Source organism: Emys orbicularis, chromosome 4 (genome assembly GCF_028017835.1).
Source record: "Emys orbicularis isolate rEmyOrb1 chromosome 4, rEmyOrb1.hap1, whole genome shotgun sequence".
NCBI classification, from domain to species: domain Eukaryota; kingdom Metazoa; phylum Chordata; order Testudines; family Emydidae; genus Emys; species Emys orbicularis.
In genome coordinates, this window is record NC_088686.1 from 84,591,605 (window position 1) to 84,612,703 (window position 21,099).

The following is a 21,099-nucleotide window of genomic DNA, read 5'->3' on the forward strand; positions in this document are numbered from 1 at the left end:
GGATGCCATTCCTTAAATCTAGTGTTGAGTGACACAGCAAACTTCTCAAACTGGTCAAAACTTTTTTTCAGTGTTCTTTAATGAATGTACACTATATTTGCAGCTTCAAGCAGAAGGTGGAGAGTTTTGAAATCCAATTTGAAAACATTAAGGTCTCTCCAACACAAGCTGAGAGCGCAAACTTGAAAGTGTCAGTACTCTGCAGTTTCAGATGGAGTGCGCAATCAGCGCTGTTGAAATTGAGAGAAATGACAAGAGATAATGGGGAATATGGAGAAACCAGATCACTGGTGGATGAACTCTCATTTAAGTTCATTATCTCATTTGTGGTTTGGCACAACTTAATGTTTAAAATTATTATAGTAGGCAAATAATGTCAGAGCACAGTGCTTGGTCTTGACGTCAGCAAATTACTTGAAGCTACTCAGCCAAATACAGAATTATCATGAAAATGGAGTTGAAAAGGTGTTAATTGCTAAACATATAGAAGAAATGTCAGTGCCTGCAAAACTAACTGAAACAAGTCCACAGAAAATAAATTGTCCAGATACAAAGCAGAGGATCAAGTTATTGGCGATGCAGAAGAGATTTCAATTTAACTTCTTCACTACTGTGATAGATACTGGCGAAGCTACTCTCATGAGCTTGGGAGAATGTTTTGAATTATTGCAAGAACACATGGATGGGGTTGGATTTGTGTGTGATGTGAAAAACATTGCAAACTTTTTTCCTAACAAGTGAATTTTTTGTGCAGTAACCTGTAATCAGCTCTGACAAGTTCTGAGGACAGTATTGGGAATGTATATGTGTGCAACCTGGTACATGAACTCCAGAGTCTTTCTGGTGTTTTGCTCAAGTCCGTGGATGCACTTGAGTCACTTCAGTTCATTTTCAGCATGGGTTTGCCCCTGATGTACCCAAACACATGTATTGTTCCATGAGTGTTTCTCACAGCTCCAGTGTCCATAGCATTTGCAGAAAGAAGTTTCTCAAAGCTTAAGTTAATAAAAACTTATGAGGTCTACTGTTTCTCAAGAACGTTTAGTAGGACTGGCTACATTGTCCACAGAAAGTTACATTTGCAAGACACTTCAAGGATGTGACAGAAGAATTCATCAGTAAGCACTCCATTACTCAGAATGAACAAGGTAAGAAAAACAGACTTTTTTCCAGTCACTACCCATTGAAAAGAGCAGAGCCGGCTCTGGCTTTTTTGCCGCCCCAAGCAAAAAAACAAAAAAAACCAAAACAAAAAAAAAAAACACCTGCGGCACAGCTGGAGAGGCAAAGCAGGAGGGGGAAAAAACCAAAAACAAAAAAAAACACACCTGCGGGGCAGCTGGAGCCAGGGTGCAGGGGGACTCCCTGCGCTGCAGACGTGCCCCAACTAGCGGGGGGGGGGGTGAGGGAGGGAGAGAGAGAGAGAGAGAAGGGGGGCAGCCAGGGCTTCAGCGGGGCGCTCACCACGCGGCCCCGACCGCCACGCCACCTGCCGGGAGGGAAGGACGCGGGCTGCTCTGCCGGGCTTGCTACAGACCTGGCACCGGCTGGGGCAGACAGAGTGCGCAGCCCGCTCCCAGCAGGGCGGCCGGAGCGGCGAACCAAAATAAAATAAATAAATAAATAAATAAATAAAGCGGCCGTGCCGCCCTAGGATTGGCCGGAATGCCGCCCCAAGCACGACGTTGCTCGGCTAGTGCCTGGAGCCGGCCGTGGAAAAGAGTAAAACGTAACAGGCAATTTATCTTTGAAGGTGTTTGCAGCCAATTACTAGTTGTGGATTTCTATAAGTCAGTATTTGCATGCTTTGATTAAACTGGTAATGGGATATTAATGAAAAGGGCCCCCCCTCAGGATATGGGAAGGGGTAGAAACCAGGGTAAAGAGACACTGCCAGCAGGGAAAAACCCCAGGATAAGAAGGAGCAAAGGGGATAAAGGGTATCATACATGGCCAAAGCACTCTGCAGAATTTACAAAAATCGAGGTTGGGTGGCAGAGGTGATCCCCTCCTACACAGTACATCTCAGCACCTGCTTCCCAGGGCTGTGATCTTAAAGGCACAGTAAGTTCCACTGCCTAGACAAGGTAACTAGCTCTTCCCTATCTGAAAGGATATATTGAACTGCTAACGGAGACTTGAGGCAGTGAAATATTTTACATACTTCCTACCAAAATAAAATATACAAACACATACTTTTTAGTGTTTAAAAGAATCTCTTATCAGTTTAAATGAATGCATAAAGTCTTGTAGCACTTCACAAATTTGTCTTATCTGTTCTGATTTGCTGAAATTGGACTCCATTTATCTTTATTAACATTATGCATATGTATGCCATTGTAGCAATTTTTTATTTTAATAGCTAACAAAATATTAATGTTTGTAAATAGTTTTAGCAATGAGTATTACTAGTGCAACATGCCATGTTTTTATTATAATTTGCAATTTCTAATTCAAAATTTTTTTTTTTAACATTGCAGGTTTATTCTTTTGGATCATGTGACTACAAGGCTGACTGATTTCCTGGGTGTGTCAAAACTTCTTCAGTTTCATTTGATCTGGCATTGGGAATTGCATTTCTCAGCTGTTATTTTGCCTCTCACTCCATTATGTTACGCTTTTTCACATTTCGCTACTTGTGTGTAGAACTTGGTTTCCAAATATTCACAAAAGGTAGTATACTCTCTCATATGAAATCTTTCTCAAATGCAAATTTCTTTAACTTTTAATGAAAGTAGATCTACAACCACCAGACTTCAAAAATCATGAATTATATAACTAGAAATTACATGAAATGAGTTTTTTAATTTGCCTTTTTTCCCCTGAGCCTTTAGATTATACTAGGCTGAGAACTACAAAAGTATTAAGGCTCTTAACTTCCCCTGATTTCAACAGAAGTTAGGAGCCTAAATACTTGTGGATCTGGGCCTAACTTCATTCTTTTGCTGTTACCACTCCCACAGTATCCATATATAGCAGAACCCCATTTATCCGATCTAACTGGGACCAGGGCCAGATCGGATACTGGTCTGTATGCTGCTCACTAGCTGCATAGAACTGGCAGGTCATAGGATGCAGGGTCTTTCAGGATAATTACTTTAGAAAAAAATAGATGCTATGGTTGCCATAAAATGCAGGTGTTTTACACGTTAACTCAGAGGATACTGTAAGGAGTAACTGCCTACCTAGGGGCTGACCTGGGGAGCTTTATGCTGTGCCTTCCAGACCCAGGTGCTGTCCTATGGCCACACTGCTCCACCAGAAGCAGAGAGGGAGCCGGGACTGAGAGCAGCCGCTTGGATACCTGGATCAGAAGGGAGATGCTGCCCTTTCCCAAGCCTAAGGGAGGGTCAAGGTTACAGGAGCCCATCAGCTTGACTAGTGAGAGGGGTTCCTTCCTTCTCCAATCCCAACTATGGGGGGGAAGGAGGAGGGAGGCAGCAAAATCAAGGAGCTAGGGGTAACCGCAGTAGTTTGAGCTCTGGGGGAGGGATTCCTCAAATCCTGGAACATACAGAAGGAGAAGCAGGATATGCATCAGGGAACCCCATAGGGAGCTATGCTCCCCAATTGCAAGCACGGGGAAAGGGAAGCTCTGGCTGCTTGGGCTGGCTGGGAGGAAACACCTGGAGGGAAGCCTCTCTCACTTTCACCCCACAGGAAACGGCAAAGGAGGTGAAAATTCTTAGGGGGTTTTGTTTTGAGCAGACACTTGCCTCACAAAGCTTCTCTTGGTCAAAAGGTAGGTCCTCAACCTTGGTTTGGAGTTCTTTAGGTATGCCAGAGGATTGTAACCAGGATGACTGGCACATGACTATGGCTGTGGCCGTGGTTCTGGCTGCCATGTCCGCGATGTCCAAAGACGCTTGGAGGGCTGTTTTAGCTATGAGTTGACCCTCATTTACAATGGCTTGGAATTGTGACTGTTTCTCTTCGGGGAGCTCTGTTGTGAACGAGCTGAGTTTCCCATAATTATCATAATTGTATTTTGCCAGCAAGGCTGAGTAATTGGCAACTCAGAATTGTAATGTCACCGAAGAGTAAATTTTTTGTCTGAAGAGATCTAGCCTCTTGTGTTCTTTGTCATATGGGGTCAATCGAAACTGTAGTTTACCACATTGATTAGCAGCATTGACCACAAAAGAGTTGGGAGGCGGGTGCGAGATGAGGAAATCCACCCCTTTGGCGGGGACATAATACTTTCTATTCGACCTTCCACATGTCGGCGGAATTCAGGCTGGTGTCTGCCAGACTGTCTCCGCTGGTTCTAAGATCGCATCATCAATGGGCAGAGTGATTTTGGAAGTAGATGCAGGTTGCAAGATTTGTACCAGCTTCTGTTGGTTTGTATGCACTTCCTCCAGCACGATGTCCTGGCTTTAGCCGACTCACTTAAACAGTTCCAGGAACTGTCTGAAGTAATCCGCCAAGGTAGGTGGTGGTGGCGGTGGCATGATTGCCTTATCCGGGGAGGAGGAAAAATTGTGAGCAGGAGATGTCGCTTCCAGATAAGTGGCTTTCTGTGTCATCCCCAACATGCTTAGCCTCCGTTGGCCGTGGAGTGGGAGACATGGGATAAGACCTCAGCTCGCCTCTCTGAGCTGTGGGTAGCCTGGAGTGGGGACCCCGGTAAGTTGCCCACAGTTCCCAATGTGCCCATTGCATTGGGAAGGCCATCGATGAATATATCCATAGTGGTCCGTACCACGGTTGAGCCAGCTGATAAGGGTATTTAGGACCCATCTGGCTCCAGGTTGGTTGTCGGTCTTTCAGTGATGAGTGGTGCAGCGAGAAAGTGCATGGTTCCTGCACATCATCATCATCACTGGACAAGTGTACCGCACCATGAGAAGTATGGGGATCTCCTCTAACTTACAGGAGAGCCCTCAGTACCGAGTAGTGGGGACTGCGGTGCCAATGACACAGCCAAGTCTCTCTGTTGCAGTAGATTCTGTGGCAGTTCTGATGTTGGTGCCATTGGTGCCAATGGGGATGCTCTTGTCAGTGCCCTCAGATGTGCTGTCGATGTATTCGGTGCAGTCGGTGCCAACTTGGTTTTCTCAGCCGGTGCCAACTGCGATGGTGCCAAGGGCGGAGGCATAGGGCCTGAGGAGATGCTCAGTACTGGGTCCCTTAAGGGTGAATTCGGTGCCATGGAGGAGGCATGTTGCCATCTGTGCTTCAACTCAGTCTTCTTTGCTTGGGACTCGGCAGTGCAGGAAGTACCCGGAGCATCACAGGTGCTCACCCGAGCCTGTGTCAGCATCGGCGATAGCGACCTGGCAGGAGACTGGCTATGTTTCCGCAGTGCTCTCTGTGGAGAGATCTGCACCCTCTTCCTCGGTCTTTTAGAGGAAAGCATGTCTCTTGTTCCTGCAGGGTGGTGCCCAGAGAGGAGGGCAGTTGGTCTGGCTCTGGTTGGAGAGATTTCTCCATCAGTATCATTTTCAAGTGGAGATCTCGGTCACGCTGGGATCTTGCTTTCAGATTACTGCATCGGACCCATGAAGAGTGTCCGTCCGAAACAGGCATTGCTTCACGGCAAGAGTCGCATCGCTTAAAGCCTGGGGAGCCAAACATCTGACGTTAACCGACCCTGGTGGGGGGAGGGTAAACTGGTTAAGTAAACTCCCCCCCAAAAAACTAGCACCAACACTAACTATAAGTTTTTGAAGACTATTTAAACTGCTCTTTTTTAAAAAATTGGCAAGAATAATGAACTTGCCCGAGCGCCATCTTCAGCCAAGGATGGTTGAGAAGGAACTGAAGGGCTTGGGTCCTGCACGTGCTAGACGCGACACCAAGACACCTAACTGTGCACTGCAAGATACCTACTGTGCACGCGTGACCCGCGCAGACACTGCTACTGTAAATCTCCAATCGACAGTGCCAGGATGCACTGACACCTGAAGTGGAGCACCCACAGGGACAGCACTCGAAGAAGAATCAGGTTTCTGCTGGAGGCACAGCAGCAGCAGATCTGGCTTCCACTCTTGAACCTGCTATTGATTTCCTGTGGAAGTTTAGCCAAATCATAGCAATTACCTTTCACTCTGCATGCCTGTCAGATTATTCTATCCTTGCCCTACTGGTGGGCTGTATGCTCTGCCCTGACAGGGTATCACCTTCCAGGCTGGAGCCCTAGCTTCTGTGATTAGAGTATGGGCTCATTAAGTGAGCTGTAGAGGGGGGGGGGGGGGGGGAAAGATTGAGGGTTCTGTCTCCTCTCTCCCCACCTTTTTTATGCTTGATAAAGACAACCTGAAATGTTTTCTTCTTGTTTTGTTAGACATTCTCATCTTGTATGACTTGAAAACTAGTGTAACATCACAGCAACTAAACAAGTGAAAGTAGTGCTATTAACAAAGGGAAAAGATTTGTAGTCAAACTGTTCAATAACTTCTATTTGTTATTTTGTAAAAACCAGCAATAAATAAATAAATACCCACCCTTTTTGATTAAGATGTTTATTGTGAGCACTTAACTCCCTTAGAGCTCCATCATGTCTTTGAACAAAGTCTTGAAACACCAATTATCCAAATATCAAGATAAAAACCCCAATGTATCTTTTTTCTAGTGCCAGAGAGTAATTAGCATCTTAGTCAACCACTAGTTAACATAATGCTAATACTGTTTCAGCTAAGCAATATTACCATTCGCTATCATTGGGCTATACTCACCTTCTGGGAGCCATCCCCATAAACGAGAATATACTGTAGTATCGTTAATTCATGTAACACTTAATAGATCTGAAGCACCACAACTTCATTAACCTCTTGAGAAAGGCCAGAATACTACACAAGTGAGGATAAATTTATTAAGATGTGGCAAACCTGACTCTTCACATCCACACACAGCCAACAGAGCTACAAGCTTTCAGTTCTGGCCTGAAAAATTCTCTGGAACTCCAGAAAACTGTTTATTCTGAACATGGCAGTCTAATCCAACTAGACCTGATTGGGACTGGTCACGCCACGGTAAGTATTTCAAGCATTGTCTTTAGACTGCTAAGTCATCTCCTCCAGTATAGAATGAAAGCTCCGTTATGTGTAATTTCTCTCCTTGTCTTCTCAAGTCAGTTTCTCTACACAAAACATTTGTGCCAAACATCTCCCTGCACTCCTAATCCTCTTCCTTTTCCCTGTTTTTACATCAGAAGTCTCCCTATCTTTTTCAGCTTTGTGAGACAGAGTAGATTTAAGAGATGGGTGGGGCTTGTTTTAATCCGAAATTCTTTCTGGTATCCTACACCACAGGTAATGGAAGAAAAAGCATGTATTTACAGAGGGAGCCCTTTATCACAAACCTGTACAAACATTCCTCTTTAACACTATTTACTACCTCACAGGGAAGCCAAGTAGTATCTCCTTTTCAATGACAGAGAAATACAGAGGCTTGAAATCAATGGGATTTGCTGGATGCAGTGTTCATCCATCCCTCGCTATACACTCCAATGAATCTGTGCTGGTGCAAACATGCTACCTAGTTCAATATCCATTAAATTTTCAGAAACTATAAGATTGCAAAAGATTTTGGTACTCTTGTTTCTCATTCACTAAAACTAGGTAAGCTTGTAATATTTAAGCTCTATTTAATAAAATCCCAGCTGTCAAGTTTTTATACAAAAATTGCAAGTTCACCATATTGGACCAGTGATACGAAAATATTTTACCAACCTGCACTATAGGTTATCAATTTCAGGAAAAGACTGCACAGGCACTAATTTATTCTCAATGCTGCTAACCTCAAACTTGTAGTATCATAGATACTTATTTAACTCATCCCTTGCTTTAAGAATTTCCAACGATCTAAATGTCTTGTACACAGATGCAATTTAAAACTACATTCCCCGCTCCCCCATCCCCACCCCAAAAAAGGATTAATTTAAATCCAGATTCCACTGGTAATGTTTGAGAGATTTTAACCCAAAACAAATATTGGGTTTTACAATATAGCAAACTTCTTAGATAAAGAATTGCACTAAAAGTGTAGTTTATTTCCATGCAGCTAGGAATACTAATGAAAGCTCCACTTTTGCTAACAATATAAAGTCTGTAAAATAGTACAGTGAGAGCAAGTGAATTGAATTACCGGGATAATACCAAAGTAACAAGGAAGTGGTAGTAACAAGACAGTCCTATAAAATGTAAGTGGAATGTGTGCGCATAAGAGGGAAGGATGGCATAAAGTACTTTTTAAAAGTTTATTTTTTTTTTTAAGTTTTGACACTGGCCATGAGCGGATTCATTCATTAAATGTGAAGATGAAAAACTGTAAAGATGTACAGGTAGTTAAATATATAAACTGAACCCCCAGATGATTAAAAACTAATAATGAAGAATTGGAGATTTGTCTACCACTGGTGGGGTGGGCTAATTACACCCATCTGGAGATGCTGCTCAGTTTGAGTACAGAAAGTTACCATTCAAAGTTACATATTAGTAGTATCACAATATCCAATTCTGATAAATCCAACTTCAGAAGTGGAATAGCTAAACTTGTCAAACCAAACAATTTCTCAATACAACCCCCTTTACATCCCAAACACCGATCTGAAGACCTGGGTTCTTGAAGAAAATTTCTAGTTAGCAAAAGAAACTTTCCTGTTCTTCATCAAGTCTAGGTCCACAGATCTATGAACAGAATTTTAATAGCATTACCCATCCATGGAAGGCTTTTGAAAAACTGGGATATAAAATACTAGCAGCAGCTCCTCTCTGAGGTGAGCCATTTACAATATGAATGTATATCAACTAGTGAACCACTGCCTGTAACATTCAATGTCAAAAGGCCACATTAGAAGATGTGACAATATCCAGTTCAAAAGAACAGAGGGAAAAAATTCTCTTTACAAATTTTCTTATTTAAAAAAAAAAAAAGTGCATGAAGATCTCATAGCTCTGAGAAAAATGAGCCCACAGGATAGAAGGGGTGGGACTTCAGAAGCCTCCAAAATGGCCCACTAGATCCCCTTTGATATGGAAAGCATAGAATCAGTGTAAATCTCTGACACTCCTTAATGGACAACAATGTTACTAGAAATGCCACTTTCATGTAAAGAAATTAAAGGGAGATTTCTCTCAAAGGCTCAAATTTATCATTAGCACTGACTACTCAGTTTTGAATTCCACAGCAGAGTCCAGTGAATTTGAGAAGATATTGATTATGCTACCTAAGAAGATGCTCAGTGTCTGAGTAGGTACAAAAGCTTTCTTCTCCTAATATGCAAGATGGGTGACAAGGCTACCTCTTGAACTCTCAGGGTGGCTAGCTTGAATCCCATATTTAGAGTGTAAGAGAAATCTTAGAGTATGCTTCATTCCCACTGAAGATAGGGAATTGTCCTCCGTTACATCAGGATCTGAAGCAAAGCTAGGTATCAGTATACACAATTGCTTCCAAGAATGCATTTTTCACCATAATGTTATTCTTTAGATTTCTCTTCAAAGTCCAGTTAGCTAGTCTCCCTCTGTTTGTCCAGGTAGGTACACAACAGGGTCTTAGGATAAAGATTACTCCTTGACAAGAATATTGGAGGGCTGGAGATAGGGTGACCAGATGTCGCAATTTTATAAGGACAGTCCTGATATTCAGGGCTTTGTCTTATATAGGTGCCCATTACCCCCTATTCCCTAGCCCAATTTTTCACACTTGCTATCCGGTCACCCTACTTGGAGATTAGATTTATCAGATCTGAGATCAGAGCTGGCTTCCTGGGCCAGGAGGAGATAATTTTGCCTTATCAGATAAATGGCTCTTTGAAGAGGGGGGGGGGGGGAAATACAGACAGAAAACCTGTTTGTCCCTCTGAGACAGAGCATATGATGCCCCTACAGTTGGGACTCACTTTCTGGAAAAGTGTTGGGGAGATTTTGTATTTAACAGGAGGCAAACAGATCCATCTGCAGAGTGCCAAACTGGTATCAGTTCTACAAAAACCTTTGAGAAAAATGATTATTCTGCTAGGTCAACCCTCTGATAAGTGAGCCAATTGGCTGTAGAATTCAATGTCCCTCTGATATATATAGCCCTTAGAAAAAAGATATTCTTCGGGCCAGATGAACAGGAGTTAGGCCTCCTTCAGGAATGTTTTGGTAACGTATGCCATATTAGATGAGCTGACAATGATGGTCATGATCTTTCTGAGGGGTGGAGACAGGGCCATGAGAGCATATCAGATATCCTAGCATTCCAGCCAGTAGATAATGTTTTCACCTCTCAGCTCATATTAGAACTGTTTTTTCACTGAACAAATGTCCAGACCATCTGATGCTTTGAGAGGAAGTTGACAGATCTTATTCTAAATCACACAGCAAGATAAACACAAGCTCCTAAGTAATTTCAGCCTCCAAAAGGAACACTGAGTTTCAGACGACAAGTGAAGATTCTAGAGCTTTATACACACGTTGTTCCACTATAGAGTATTCATCCAGGATACAAAATCTCCACTAGGCTCAGCCTATTGAAACTATAGGTGTATTAACATTTATTATAAATCGGTCAGAGCTTCCACTGTTATTCTAGAGCAATGGTATTCAACCTTTTTTTCCATTTGCAGACCCCTAAAAAATTTCAAATGGAGGTGCGGACCCCTTTGGAAATTCAACCTGTGGTCCATGGACCCCTATCATAAAAGTCTTGGGCTGAAAACTGATTGAATAGAATTCTACTGTAAACAACGCAAGTGCTCAGCCCGGCATTTGACACAGCATGAGAAAGGGCACTAAACTGTGGACTTCTATGGTAGCAACACCACTTCCGGGTTTTCACCTTATTTTCATAGTCACCGTTCATGGACCCCTTAGACAGTCTGCGGCCCCCTGGGGGCATGCAGACCTCAGGTTGAAAACAACTGTTCTAGAGAAAAAACCATCTCTGAAGGTAACTGATTCCATTGCCACAATCCACAAAAAGCAGTGAATAGTCTTCTTCATGTCCCTGTTCTTCTAGTGGCTAGACACTGGTTACACAGCAGAAGTCTGGGAAGAACAGCACAATTCTATAAAGTGAGCTGTTTAATGCCCCCCCCCCCCCAAAAAAAACAAACAAACAAAAAAAACCATGTTTGAGGGGAATAGAATTCAACAGTCTGCTAGGTGAATTCTGAGTTCCGAGGACTCAGAACTGACCACTTGGCTTAGATGGTGCTATGAAGAAACCATGCAGAAGACTTGGAATCAGAAGTAGAATGTCTAATTTTCTTCTGGATCAGTTGAATTTTGGGTCCGTTCCACTTTGTCAGAGGCCTTCAACCAGTTATATTTGATCAGAGGGGGTTAAAGGCTACTTTGCTTTCCCGTACTGCCACTAAGTCCTTTAATATTGGATTTATACGAGGATAGAATTTCTATTGTCTTGGCCAACTCAGAGATTACTTTCCCTAAGATCCTGTGCAAACAGAGAATTTTAGCTAAAGTGTTCTTACTCCAGAATCTGAACCAAACCTGGCAAGAGAGAAACTGACCATCTAGTGAGACCCTGGACAAAATGTGACTGGCCAAAGCCATTTTGTGAAGAGAAGCTCCCAGAACCTGAAGTCTCCTGAATAGAGAGGACTGGCTAGACAAGGCATCAATCCATAAAGTCTGGATGCTAGAGGTCTCTTGGGCTGCTATATTTGCCTCAAAGTTCCTAGGAAGTGACAAATCCCCTCACCTGTGTGTGGCTCCTTAGGAAGGAAATCCACCAAACTCACTCAAGGGCTAATTGGGTCAGGAATGAAAGCTCTCCAGAAACAAGTTAAAAAGTCCTCTCTGAATCATTCCCAAGAGAGCCTTCGTGAGGAGGGGTCTCCTGTGCAATGGAGTGAGGAACTCCCCCATTAGGTTTGGGATTGCTTCCTTTAATGATTCTTCTGAGGAGATATTAAAGGCTGCAGGTCCCTAGGAAGGAGCTCAGGTGAATCCAACAGGCATTAGAATCAGGCAGAGAAGGTCCAGCCATAGAATCCAAGCTTCTGGGTGATTTGCTTCAGGGTAATGACCATGTTAATCAGGCCATATGAGATCCACGGATATATGCCCTGAAGGAAAGTACATTAGGAGCTGGGAGTCAAGCCTCACAACCCCTTAACTACCGTCTAGGGTATCCATTGAGACTGACTGCTTGGCTTCAATTCTCCATAGCCCAAAGGGAGGCGGAAGCAGCTTATCTGATATTCCATATGCAGTAGCAGCACAGGCAGTGCTCTCCTCACTGGCTTCAGCTACTCCCCTAAGAGCTTGATGTGACAACAGTTAATCAGATGGCTTGACATAACCAATGCCATCAAAGCTGGGGTGTGCAGTGATGTGGCGCCACTTGTAGCATCTCCAGATGAGCTTTGACTGCTGCTCAGGTCTTCTTCAGTCATGGTGACGAGGAGTGGGATGCCACCTGACCTGGCCTGGTTCATTCTGATGTCTTTGGTGCCTGCTAAGAACAGGCCACAGCTAAACCCCAGAGCACGACTAGCCAAGCATACAGTTTTCCTTTTCGGCAAGCTTACTCGCAACTATATGTGGCTGCTGTGTATGAGTCAGGGACCCTCAGGAGTGAAGAATGTATGGGGATGCTCTCTCTCGGGAGAGAATCAAATCTGAAGTCAAATCAGGGACTGCAGAGGCTAAAGAGCTCTGAAATTCTTAAATGCAGAATGAAATACAAAAAGAAAAGTTCTGTAGCAGGAGAGTTCTAGTTTGTCCTGTCTGCACCATGGAGGCAGAACAGAAGCAGAGTAACATCTCTAGACAGGTGTGGTCAGCTATGCCAATGATGGACATATCTGGTCCTATCTTCTGTAGTGCAGGCTGGAAGACTAGTTAGTGGATCTATGAACCTTAATGTGATGGAGAAGGTCAGTTTTCAGCAAGGGGTTTATTAACAGTACATCTGTTAAGATTAATGGAATTAGAGTGAACATTCAGGCTACATATGTATTCAAAGCACTTGTTTTATGTACTACAGATGATTATAGTACATTTATGTATCATTAGCATACAGTAGAAGGGTTATACTGCCTAAAGGCCATTCTCACACACAAGCTCACAAGATAACACCTTAAAATAACAGGTCTCAATTACCCACATTTTATTAGTTCACTTAAATGATATCACTGGAAATAAATGGATACGCCCACATTTTTGGAAAATGGAATGTCCGGATCTATTCAATGGCCTTCAGTTAAGTATGTTGTAAGTACAAGGAAAAACTAAAATTATTTAAGAGTCAGTTGGGATGCAGCAAAAAGCTGAACGGCTATTTGTCTACTACTTATTTATAAATAGATTAAAAGGAAAACATTGAGAAGACTCCCTTATTTTCCTAAAAATCAGCATTAAAAAGCTTATCTTTTTCCAACTGTAAGGAAATAGCAACAAACAACTAAATGGGACTGCACCAGCAGCAGTTTGCTGTATGGTCACAAGAGTGACTTGCCATCATACTGCAAGGTATATCATTTAATTGCTATGGAAAAAAGTGCCATCCCAAGCAACTAATGTGTTTGCAAGATGACTGTTTACCGTTGCTTCCACAAAACTGTGATGCCTCCAAGTAAGTACAATACCTGTAATTAATTTCTGTGGTCTTTACAGTCTGGTCATGACAAAGTGAAAGTCCCAAACTCAAGACATGTGACTAAGTCAAAAAAGTTTCAGACTGTCATGACACAGTATAAAACATCCTCCAAATGACAGCAAACCCTTCAGTTTGGTTTAGTAAAAGCAATACCATTACCTCGTGATTAAACATCCTCTGTTCGATAATGTGGCTGTTGCTTAATATGACCCTTTATAGCACTTTACATCTTCAGTGTGCTATAAAATGCATTTGTACTCAACACCTCTATTGAGGTAGCTATGTATTCTCCCCATTTTAGATAGGGAAACAGGCACAAAGATTAACCAATTTGACCAAGATCATACCGGAAGTGAGTGGCAAAACTGGGATAAGATTTAGGAGTTCCCAACTCCCAGTCCCAAGCTAATTCTTCTACACCATATGTTGACTTGACGAACATGAAAGTCTCCATGGAAAAGAAAAAAATTCCCAGTTAATCCAATTAGTATGGATTAAGACAACGGATAATAAGTGTGAGAGTTATAACTTCTGGAATAATTTAAAAAGGAACAAAAGGCTTATGTAAATCTGTAAAGTGAATTAGAGAATAAGCTTATGAAATGTCTATCCCCATCATGTTAAGTCTGCATCAGTAGCTGAAAACCATTGTTCCAGAATACAATTTTTATAAACATGTTTTATTTGTCTTGCTTATACCGTTAGAACTGTAACTGCTGGCTGTCATTTCCCTTAAAAGGGGAAACCGATCCAAACACATACTGGTGCTTTTCAAAAGATAGCAATTAAAAGGGCAGCAGCAGCGGGCATTTGAGATTTCTTAAAACCTTCAGGCTGCAGGAAAGACAAAAGGACATGTGACCAAAAGTGTTATGATTATCCATTAGAGATTTCCATCAGTACCTGTATCAGTTATTTAGGTGATAATACAGCAAGGTCAAGTATTAGTGACAGACAATGTGCAAGTCATAAGGAATGATAGAGACAATACCAATCCTTACAAAAGTCATTGCTATCAAAGAAACTTAAATATGTTCAAGAGAGATATCTAAATACTTCACATCAAATATACAAGTGGCCATCCAGATTATATCCCATATTTGTTGCAAAAGTTTTAAAGTGCCAATCAAAGCTAATTTTGGGGGGGGAAGGAGGGTTAAAAAAAACCTTATACAATTATATCAGCAGTTACACAAAAGCAATTTATGTATCCTTAGCCACAGTAAACTGAGCCTGGTGATGGAGAATGCTGTAGCTAAGGGTGTGTCTTGTCTATCAAAAGCTGGCTGTCAGCTTATTTGTCTAGTTAGGGATATATGCATCATTATGCATCTTAAACTGTTCAGTGCTTCATTTTAACATGAAAAAGCTGAAATGCAGTTGCTCTGCCAAACCACACTTCACTTCTTCCATCCTTCTTTCATGAGAAAGTTTAATTTTATCAACTGCCATCAGAATAAAATCTTTAGGGATTTGCCGATTTTATTTGTTGCATCACTATAGAATGTCAGAAGTGAGGCAGTCTTGCTTTTTTCTGCCACTTCAGTTAACCATGGAGATCTGATCACCCTGAAATTGCCTTTTTTGCTTTACTCATAGCAAGAATAACAAATCTGAATCTCATGTGCAAGGCTCAAGATGATGCTTAGGACAGAACATGCAGAGTAAATGTTGTTTCTTTCCATATCCAGGTAATATAAAGCTGACAACTGTAGTCCTGTCTTTCTGGGTAATGAAAAAAGTCCCATTACAATGAACTTCCTGTAAGGGAGAACAATAGATAATAACTCTTCTGGTAACATGTATGGTACATTGGCCAGTGTGTTTTTGGCGTTTAATATAATCCTGTGGATTAGTTTAATTCACTTGCTGAGCATTCATTTGAGGCATCCCTCTGTTGGGTCTTGGGGGCCCTCCACGACCTAGAAAATAAAAACAGCATTTAAATTTTGTATCAAATCAGACCATTTTAGAGTTCATAAAGGGTGTGACTCAAGTTTGGTCTCAATAACTTTGGTTTAGAATTCACAGGTATATGTTTACTGCACTAATACATGGTCAATATCCTTACCCATTGAAACACAATCGCACGTGTATGCCTATTAAATCATCTAATCAATTCCTTGGTTTTCCCCCCCTCTTGGTATTTTTCAGAATATTCTCAGAATCTTAGATGAATTTAACCTAACTTCTAAAGTGCTTTTCCCCTTCAGTTAACAAACAGCAACTTATTGACACAAGTCACCCACACATGTATGGGATAACAGATCCAGTGCAAGTTAAACTAAGATTTTTTTAAAATAATTGGTTAGCATTTAAAAAAAATTCTTATTTTAAAGCCATTAAGCTAAAGGGTCTCTTAAATTATTAAACAGCCAGTCGCAGGTTTGCTTTCACTTTCCTGCTCCTTTGTATCGAGCCACTGGAAAGTCTCAAACAGCATTCTGAAAATAGATCACAAGCTATTGTTCTGTTGAAGATAGACACATCAATTTAAAAAAAACCTATCTTCAATCAATCCACCGTTCTGCCAAATACTTACCTGTATTTTACTTTCCTATTTGGAATATATTTATGGACAGCATTGCTATAACTTCACCACGATTAGATAGACTCTCAATCCCCATTCCCATCGCACCATTTATTAGGACAGTTCCTTTTGACAACGCATACAGACCTTTCCACGAGTTGGCTAATGTTATATATTTCAATATTTTAGGCAGCAGAAATGGAGAACATGCAATGTAGTTACCAAATGCCTGTTGAAAAACTATGGAAGTATTGTTGAAAAGTAATTAAAGTTCAAATGCAGAAAGATTAGCTCAACTACAGTTTTGGCTATTTGAGAAACATTTAGTTTAAGCTCATATATGATTGAGTGATTTCAATATACACCTCTACCACGATATAACGCTGTCCTCGGGAGACCAAAAAATCTTACCGCATTATATCGAACTTGCTTTGATACACCGGAGTGTGCAGCCCCACCCCCCGGAGCGCTGCTTTACTGCGTTATATCCGAATTCGTGTTATATCAGGTCGCATTATATCAGGGTAGAGATGTATTAATATTTGTTTCATTCTCAAAATAAAGTACACAGTGCAGCTGCAAATAAGGCTGCAAATATTTTAGGAGATTTTTACAAAGGGAAAAAACACCCATCTCTATAGGAATTGATACTTTAAAAATAATCACTTTCCTGCAGACTCTAGGAACTAAATGAACAAAAGGCAGAATTTGTAAATATGTCGACCAAAAAAAAAATACTCCGCAACAGGCTGCAAGTAACGCAACACATCTTTATTGAAATTGAAGAAATATCAATATACAAATTCAGAAGTCAAGGGAGCTTTAGAAAACATACAAAAGAAAAGCCTGCGGTCAAAATTCTAGCAAATCTTGTCAGCAAAAAATTAAAATTCCAAATTGGGTTAGTAGGGGCAGCAGTGAAATGGGTGCAAAGCTTTACCAAAAAATACATTTTCAAGTTTTCATGGCTCATTTTCTTTTAGTAAGAAAAAAAGGCAACTGAATAGTGTGGATGCGAAGATAAACTTAAATCTCAGCAGACAAATGTAACTTCTTACGAACAAAAATACTTCATTCAACAGCCAACTAACAACTTCCAACAAAAGTTCCAGGAAAGTTTAAATGTATTTTTGAATTGTGGCCTATTAGTTGTATATGGTAAAATGTTTTCTGATCCACAACCCTCTAAGAGATTGCATCAGAAACTCCAGTTCAGTAGAATTAGGAACATATCATTTGAGTATTACCTCGAGGGGCTCCCCGCGGTCCACTCTGTCCAGAGCCACGTTTAAAATTCTGTTGATATCCATCCTAAAGAAAGTGTAAAAGTGAGAAAAGTAAATTAAGGTATCTTCATTAAACCACTGCAGTCATTTGTTGTGCCTTAGAAAGTTAAATATTTGCTATTAAAAATATTAAGTTTCAAGAATATTTAGAAATAACCCATCCATTTTTCAGTATATGAATTCAGTTAAATGATGCCAGTGGGGGCACGGACAAAATACAGAATTGTAATTCTTAGCAGGAAATCCTAATCTGCCTCACGAGACTAGAAAGGAGTTAGGTTCATTAGCAACTAATAAACATCTTAAACTGTTTTCACAGACTAAGTGATTAAACTTTACATAACATATCTAGGCTTGGAAGGATTACAATTTTTATTGGTAAATGTAGATGTCACTGTACACACACAAACCGACGAATAATATTGATAAATAATCAAAGTTTACAGCTAGGCAAAGAAAGAAAAATGCTACTTGAGAACTTAAGGGTCAGAATCGAGTGATTCAGACTTCTGACTTAGGTTTGTTACAAATGGACTAGCAAATGAATAGTAAAAAGAGTTATGATTTGCTGATTTACAGATATTGACTTTGTATATCTGGACATGTGTTTTAACAGTTTATAAAGCTTTAACTTTTTGAATCTCAATGTTTACTGTCATTAGTCAGTCTGACATTCCCCCATATAATTTACCACAGTTGTGAAAATTTGAATAAAAATTAATCGCGCGATTAAATTTTTTTTAAAATGTATTGTATTGTTAAACAATAATGGAATACCATTTATTTAAATATTTTTGGATGTTTTCTACATTTTCAAATATTGATTTCAATTACAACACAGAATACAAAGTGTACAGTGCTCACTTTATATTTATTTTTATTACAAATATTTGCACTGTAAAAAAAGAAATAGTATTTTTCAATTCACCTCATACAAGTACTGTAGTGCAATCTGTTTATCATAAAAGTTGAACTTAGAAATGTAGAATTATGTACAAAAAATAACTGCATTGAAAAATAAAAATGTAAAACTTTACAGCCTACAAGTCCACTCAGTCCCACTTCAGCCAATCGCTCAGACAACCAAATTTGGTTACAATTTACAGGAGATAATGCTGCCCGCTTCTTGTTTACAATGTCACCTGAAAGTAAGAACAGGCGTTCACATGGCACTACTGTCGCAAGATATTTACATGCCAGATGCGCTAAAGATTCATATGTCCCTTCATCTTCAACCACCATTCCAGAGGACATGCGTCCATGCTGATGATGGGTTCTGCTCGATAACAATCCAAAGCAGAGCAGACTGATGCATTTTCATTTTTATTATCTGAGTCAGATACCACCAGCAGAAGGTTGATTTTCTTTTTTGGTGGTTCGGGTTTTATAGTTTCCGCATTTGAGTGTTGCTCTTGTAAGACTTCTGAGAGCATGCTCCACACCTCGGCCCTCTCAGATTCTGGAAGGCACTTCTGATTCTTAAACCTGGGGTCGAGTGCTGTAGCTATTTTTAGAAATTTCACGTTGGTATTTTCCTTGCGATTTGTCAAATCTGCTGTGAAAGTGTTCTTAAAACGAACATGTGCTGGGTCATCATCCAAGACTGCTATAACATGAAATATGTGGCAGAAAACAGGTAAAACAGAGCCGAAGACATACAGTTCTCCCCCAAGGAGTTCAGTCACAAATTTAATTAAAATTATTTTTTAACGAGCATCATCAGCATGGAAGCATGTCCTCTGGAATGGTGGCTGAAGCATAAAGGGGCATGTTTAGCATATCTGGCATGTAAATACCTTGCAACACCAGCTACAAAAGTGCCATGCGAACGCCTGTTCTCACTTTCAGGTGACACTGTAAATAAGAAGCAGGCAGCAGTATCTCCTGTAAACGTAAACTTGTATGTCTTAGCCATAGGCTGAACAAGAAGTAGGACTGAGTGGGCTCTAAAGTTTTACATTGTTTTGTTTTTTAGAGCAATTATGTAACAAAAAAACCTGCATTTGTAAGTTATACCTTAACAATAAAGACATTGCACTACAGTACTTGCATGAAGTTAATTGAAAAGAGAAGGTTACTCACCTTGTGCAGTAACTGAGGTTCTTCGAGATGTGTATCCCTGTGGGTGCTCTACTTTAGGTGTTCATGCGCCCCTGCACTTGTAGTCGGAGACTTTTAGTAGCAGTGCCCGGTTGGGTCGCACATGCGTGGTCCCTGTCTCGCGCTGCTGCAGGCAGTTAACCGACGCTGTGCGACCAACCCTCACTCAGTTCCTTCCCTACTGCAGAGACTAATAAGAAAACTCTAAAGTAGAGGGGAAGAGCAAGGGTAGTGGAGCACCCACAGAGACACACATCTTGAAGAACCTCAGTTACTGCACAAGGTGAGTAATCTGCTTTTCTTCTTCTTGTGCTGTCCCTGTGGGTGCTCCACTTTAGGTGACTTCAGAGCAGTGCCCTCCGATGGAAGGAGGGGCTTCGGAGTTAAAGTCGTGACCTCTGATAGTAGAGAGCATCTGAAGGAAGTCTCAGATGTTGCCTGTTGCTCTAAGGCAGGGGTCTCAAACTCAAATGACCGTGAGGGCCACATGAGGACTAGTGCATTGGCCCGAGGGCCGCATTACTGACACCCCGCCCCCGCCGCCCTTGGCCCCGCCCCCACTCCACCCCTTCCATGAGGCCCCACCCCTGCCCACCCCTTCCCTGCCCTCATTCTAACCCCTTCCCCAAAATCCCCACCCCAACTCTGCCCCCTCCCTGCCCCCAGGGGGTGCAGGAGGGGTGTGGTGGGGGCTTAGGGCAGGAAGTTGGGGTGAGGGGTGCAGGAGGATGAGGGGTACAGCAAGGGGTCAGGGTGTGGCAGGGGGCTCAGGGCAGGGGGTTGGGGTGCAAGAGGAGTGCGGGGTGCAGCAGGGGGTTCAGGGCAGGGGGTTGGGGTGCAGGGTGCGGCGGGGGCTCAGGGCAGGGGGTTGGGGTGCAGGGTGCGGCGGGGGCTCAGGGCAGGGATCAGGGTGCAGGGGGTGCAGGGTACAGCAGGGGGTCAGGGTACAGGAGAGGTGCGGCATGGGGCTCAGGGCAGTGGGTTGGGATGCAGGAGGGATGCAGGGTGAGGCAGGGGGTCGGGATGCAGGAGGGGTTCGGGGGGCAGGATCTGGCCCGGCATGTACTGGGGGCAGGACAGGCTCCCTGCCTGTCTGCCCTGCCCCCCGCAAGAGGCTGGAACATGGAGAAGGGGGGGCGGAGGGGCTGTGCGTTTCTGTTGCTTGAGGCACTGCCTCCAGCAGCTCCCATTGGCTGTGGTTCCCCGTTCCTGGCCAATGGGAGCTGCTGGGGACGCTGCCTAGAGTAACAGCCACACACAGCCCCTCCGCCCCCCCTTCCCCACGTTCCAGCCTCTTCCCGGAGCTGCGCAGGGCAGGGAGCCTGCCCTGCTCCCGGTGCTCGTCCGGCCGCTCTGGTAAACACTGGGGGAGGGCGGCTGCTCTAAGGCATAGTGCTGTCTAAAGGTATGGGCTGAGGCCCAGGCAGCAACTCTACAAACGTCCGTCATAGGTACATTGTGCAGGGAAGCCGTGGAGGCTAAGGGTCTAGTGGGATGTGAGCGAATCCCCTTGAGGGATTGGCAGTCACACTGATGATAGAGTTTTGTGCGATTATGGATCTACGTGGAAAGGCTTTATTTAGAGACGGTGCTCCTTTTGGAGCATTCAGTGATGGATAGAAACAG

At 42.4% G+C, this 21,099-nt stretch overlaps 1 protein-coding gene across 1 annotated transcript in view; it reads right to left on the bottom strand.

Annotated features, from left to right (window-relative positions):
• Positions 1-14,110: 14,110 nt before the first annotated feature.
• The window catches only part of CAPRIN1 (cell cycle associated protein 1), an 82,317-nt gene continuing 75,328 nt past the window's right edge, over positions 14,111-21,099 (bottom strand). The window contains exons 18-19 of the mRNA XM_065402379.1: positions 17,335-17,398; positions 14,111-15,479 (exon numbers count right to left, since the gene is read on the bottom strand). Of these exons, the coding sequence (XP_065258451.1) occupies positions 15,415-15,479; positions 17,335-17,398 (129 nt within the window). The 3' untranslated portion in view covers positions 14,111-15,414. The remainder of the gene's footprint in view (positions 15,480-17,334; positions 17,399-21,099) is intronic.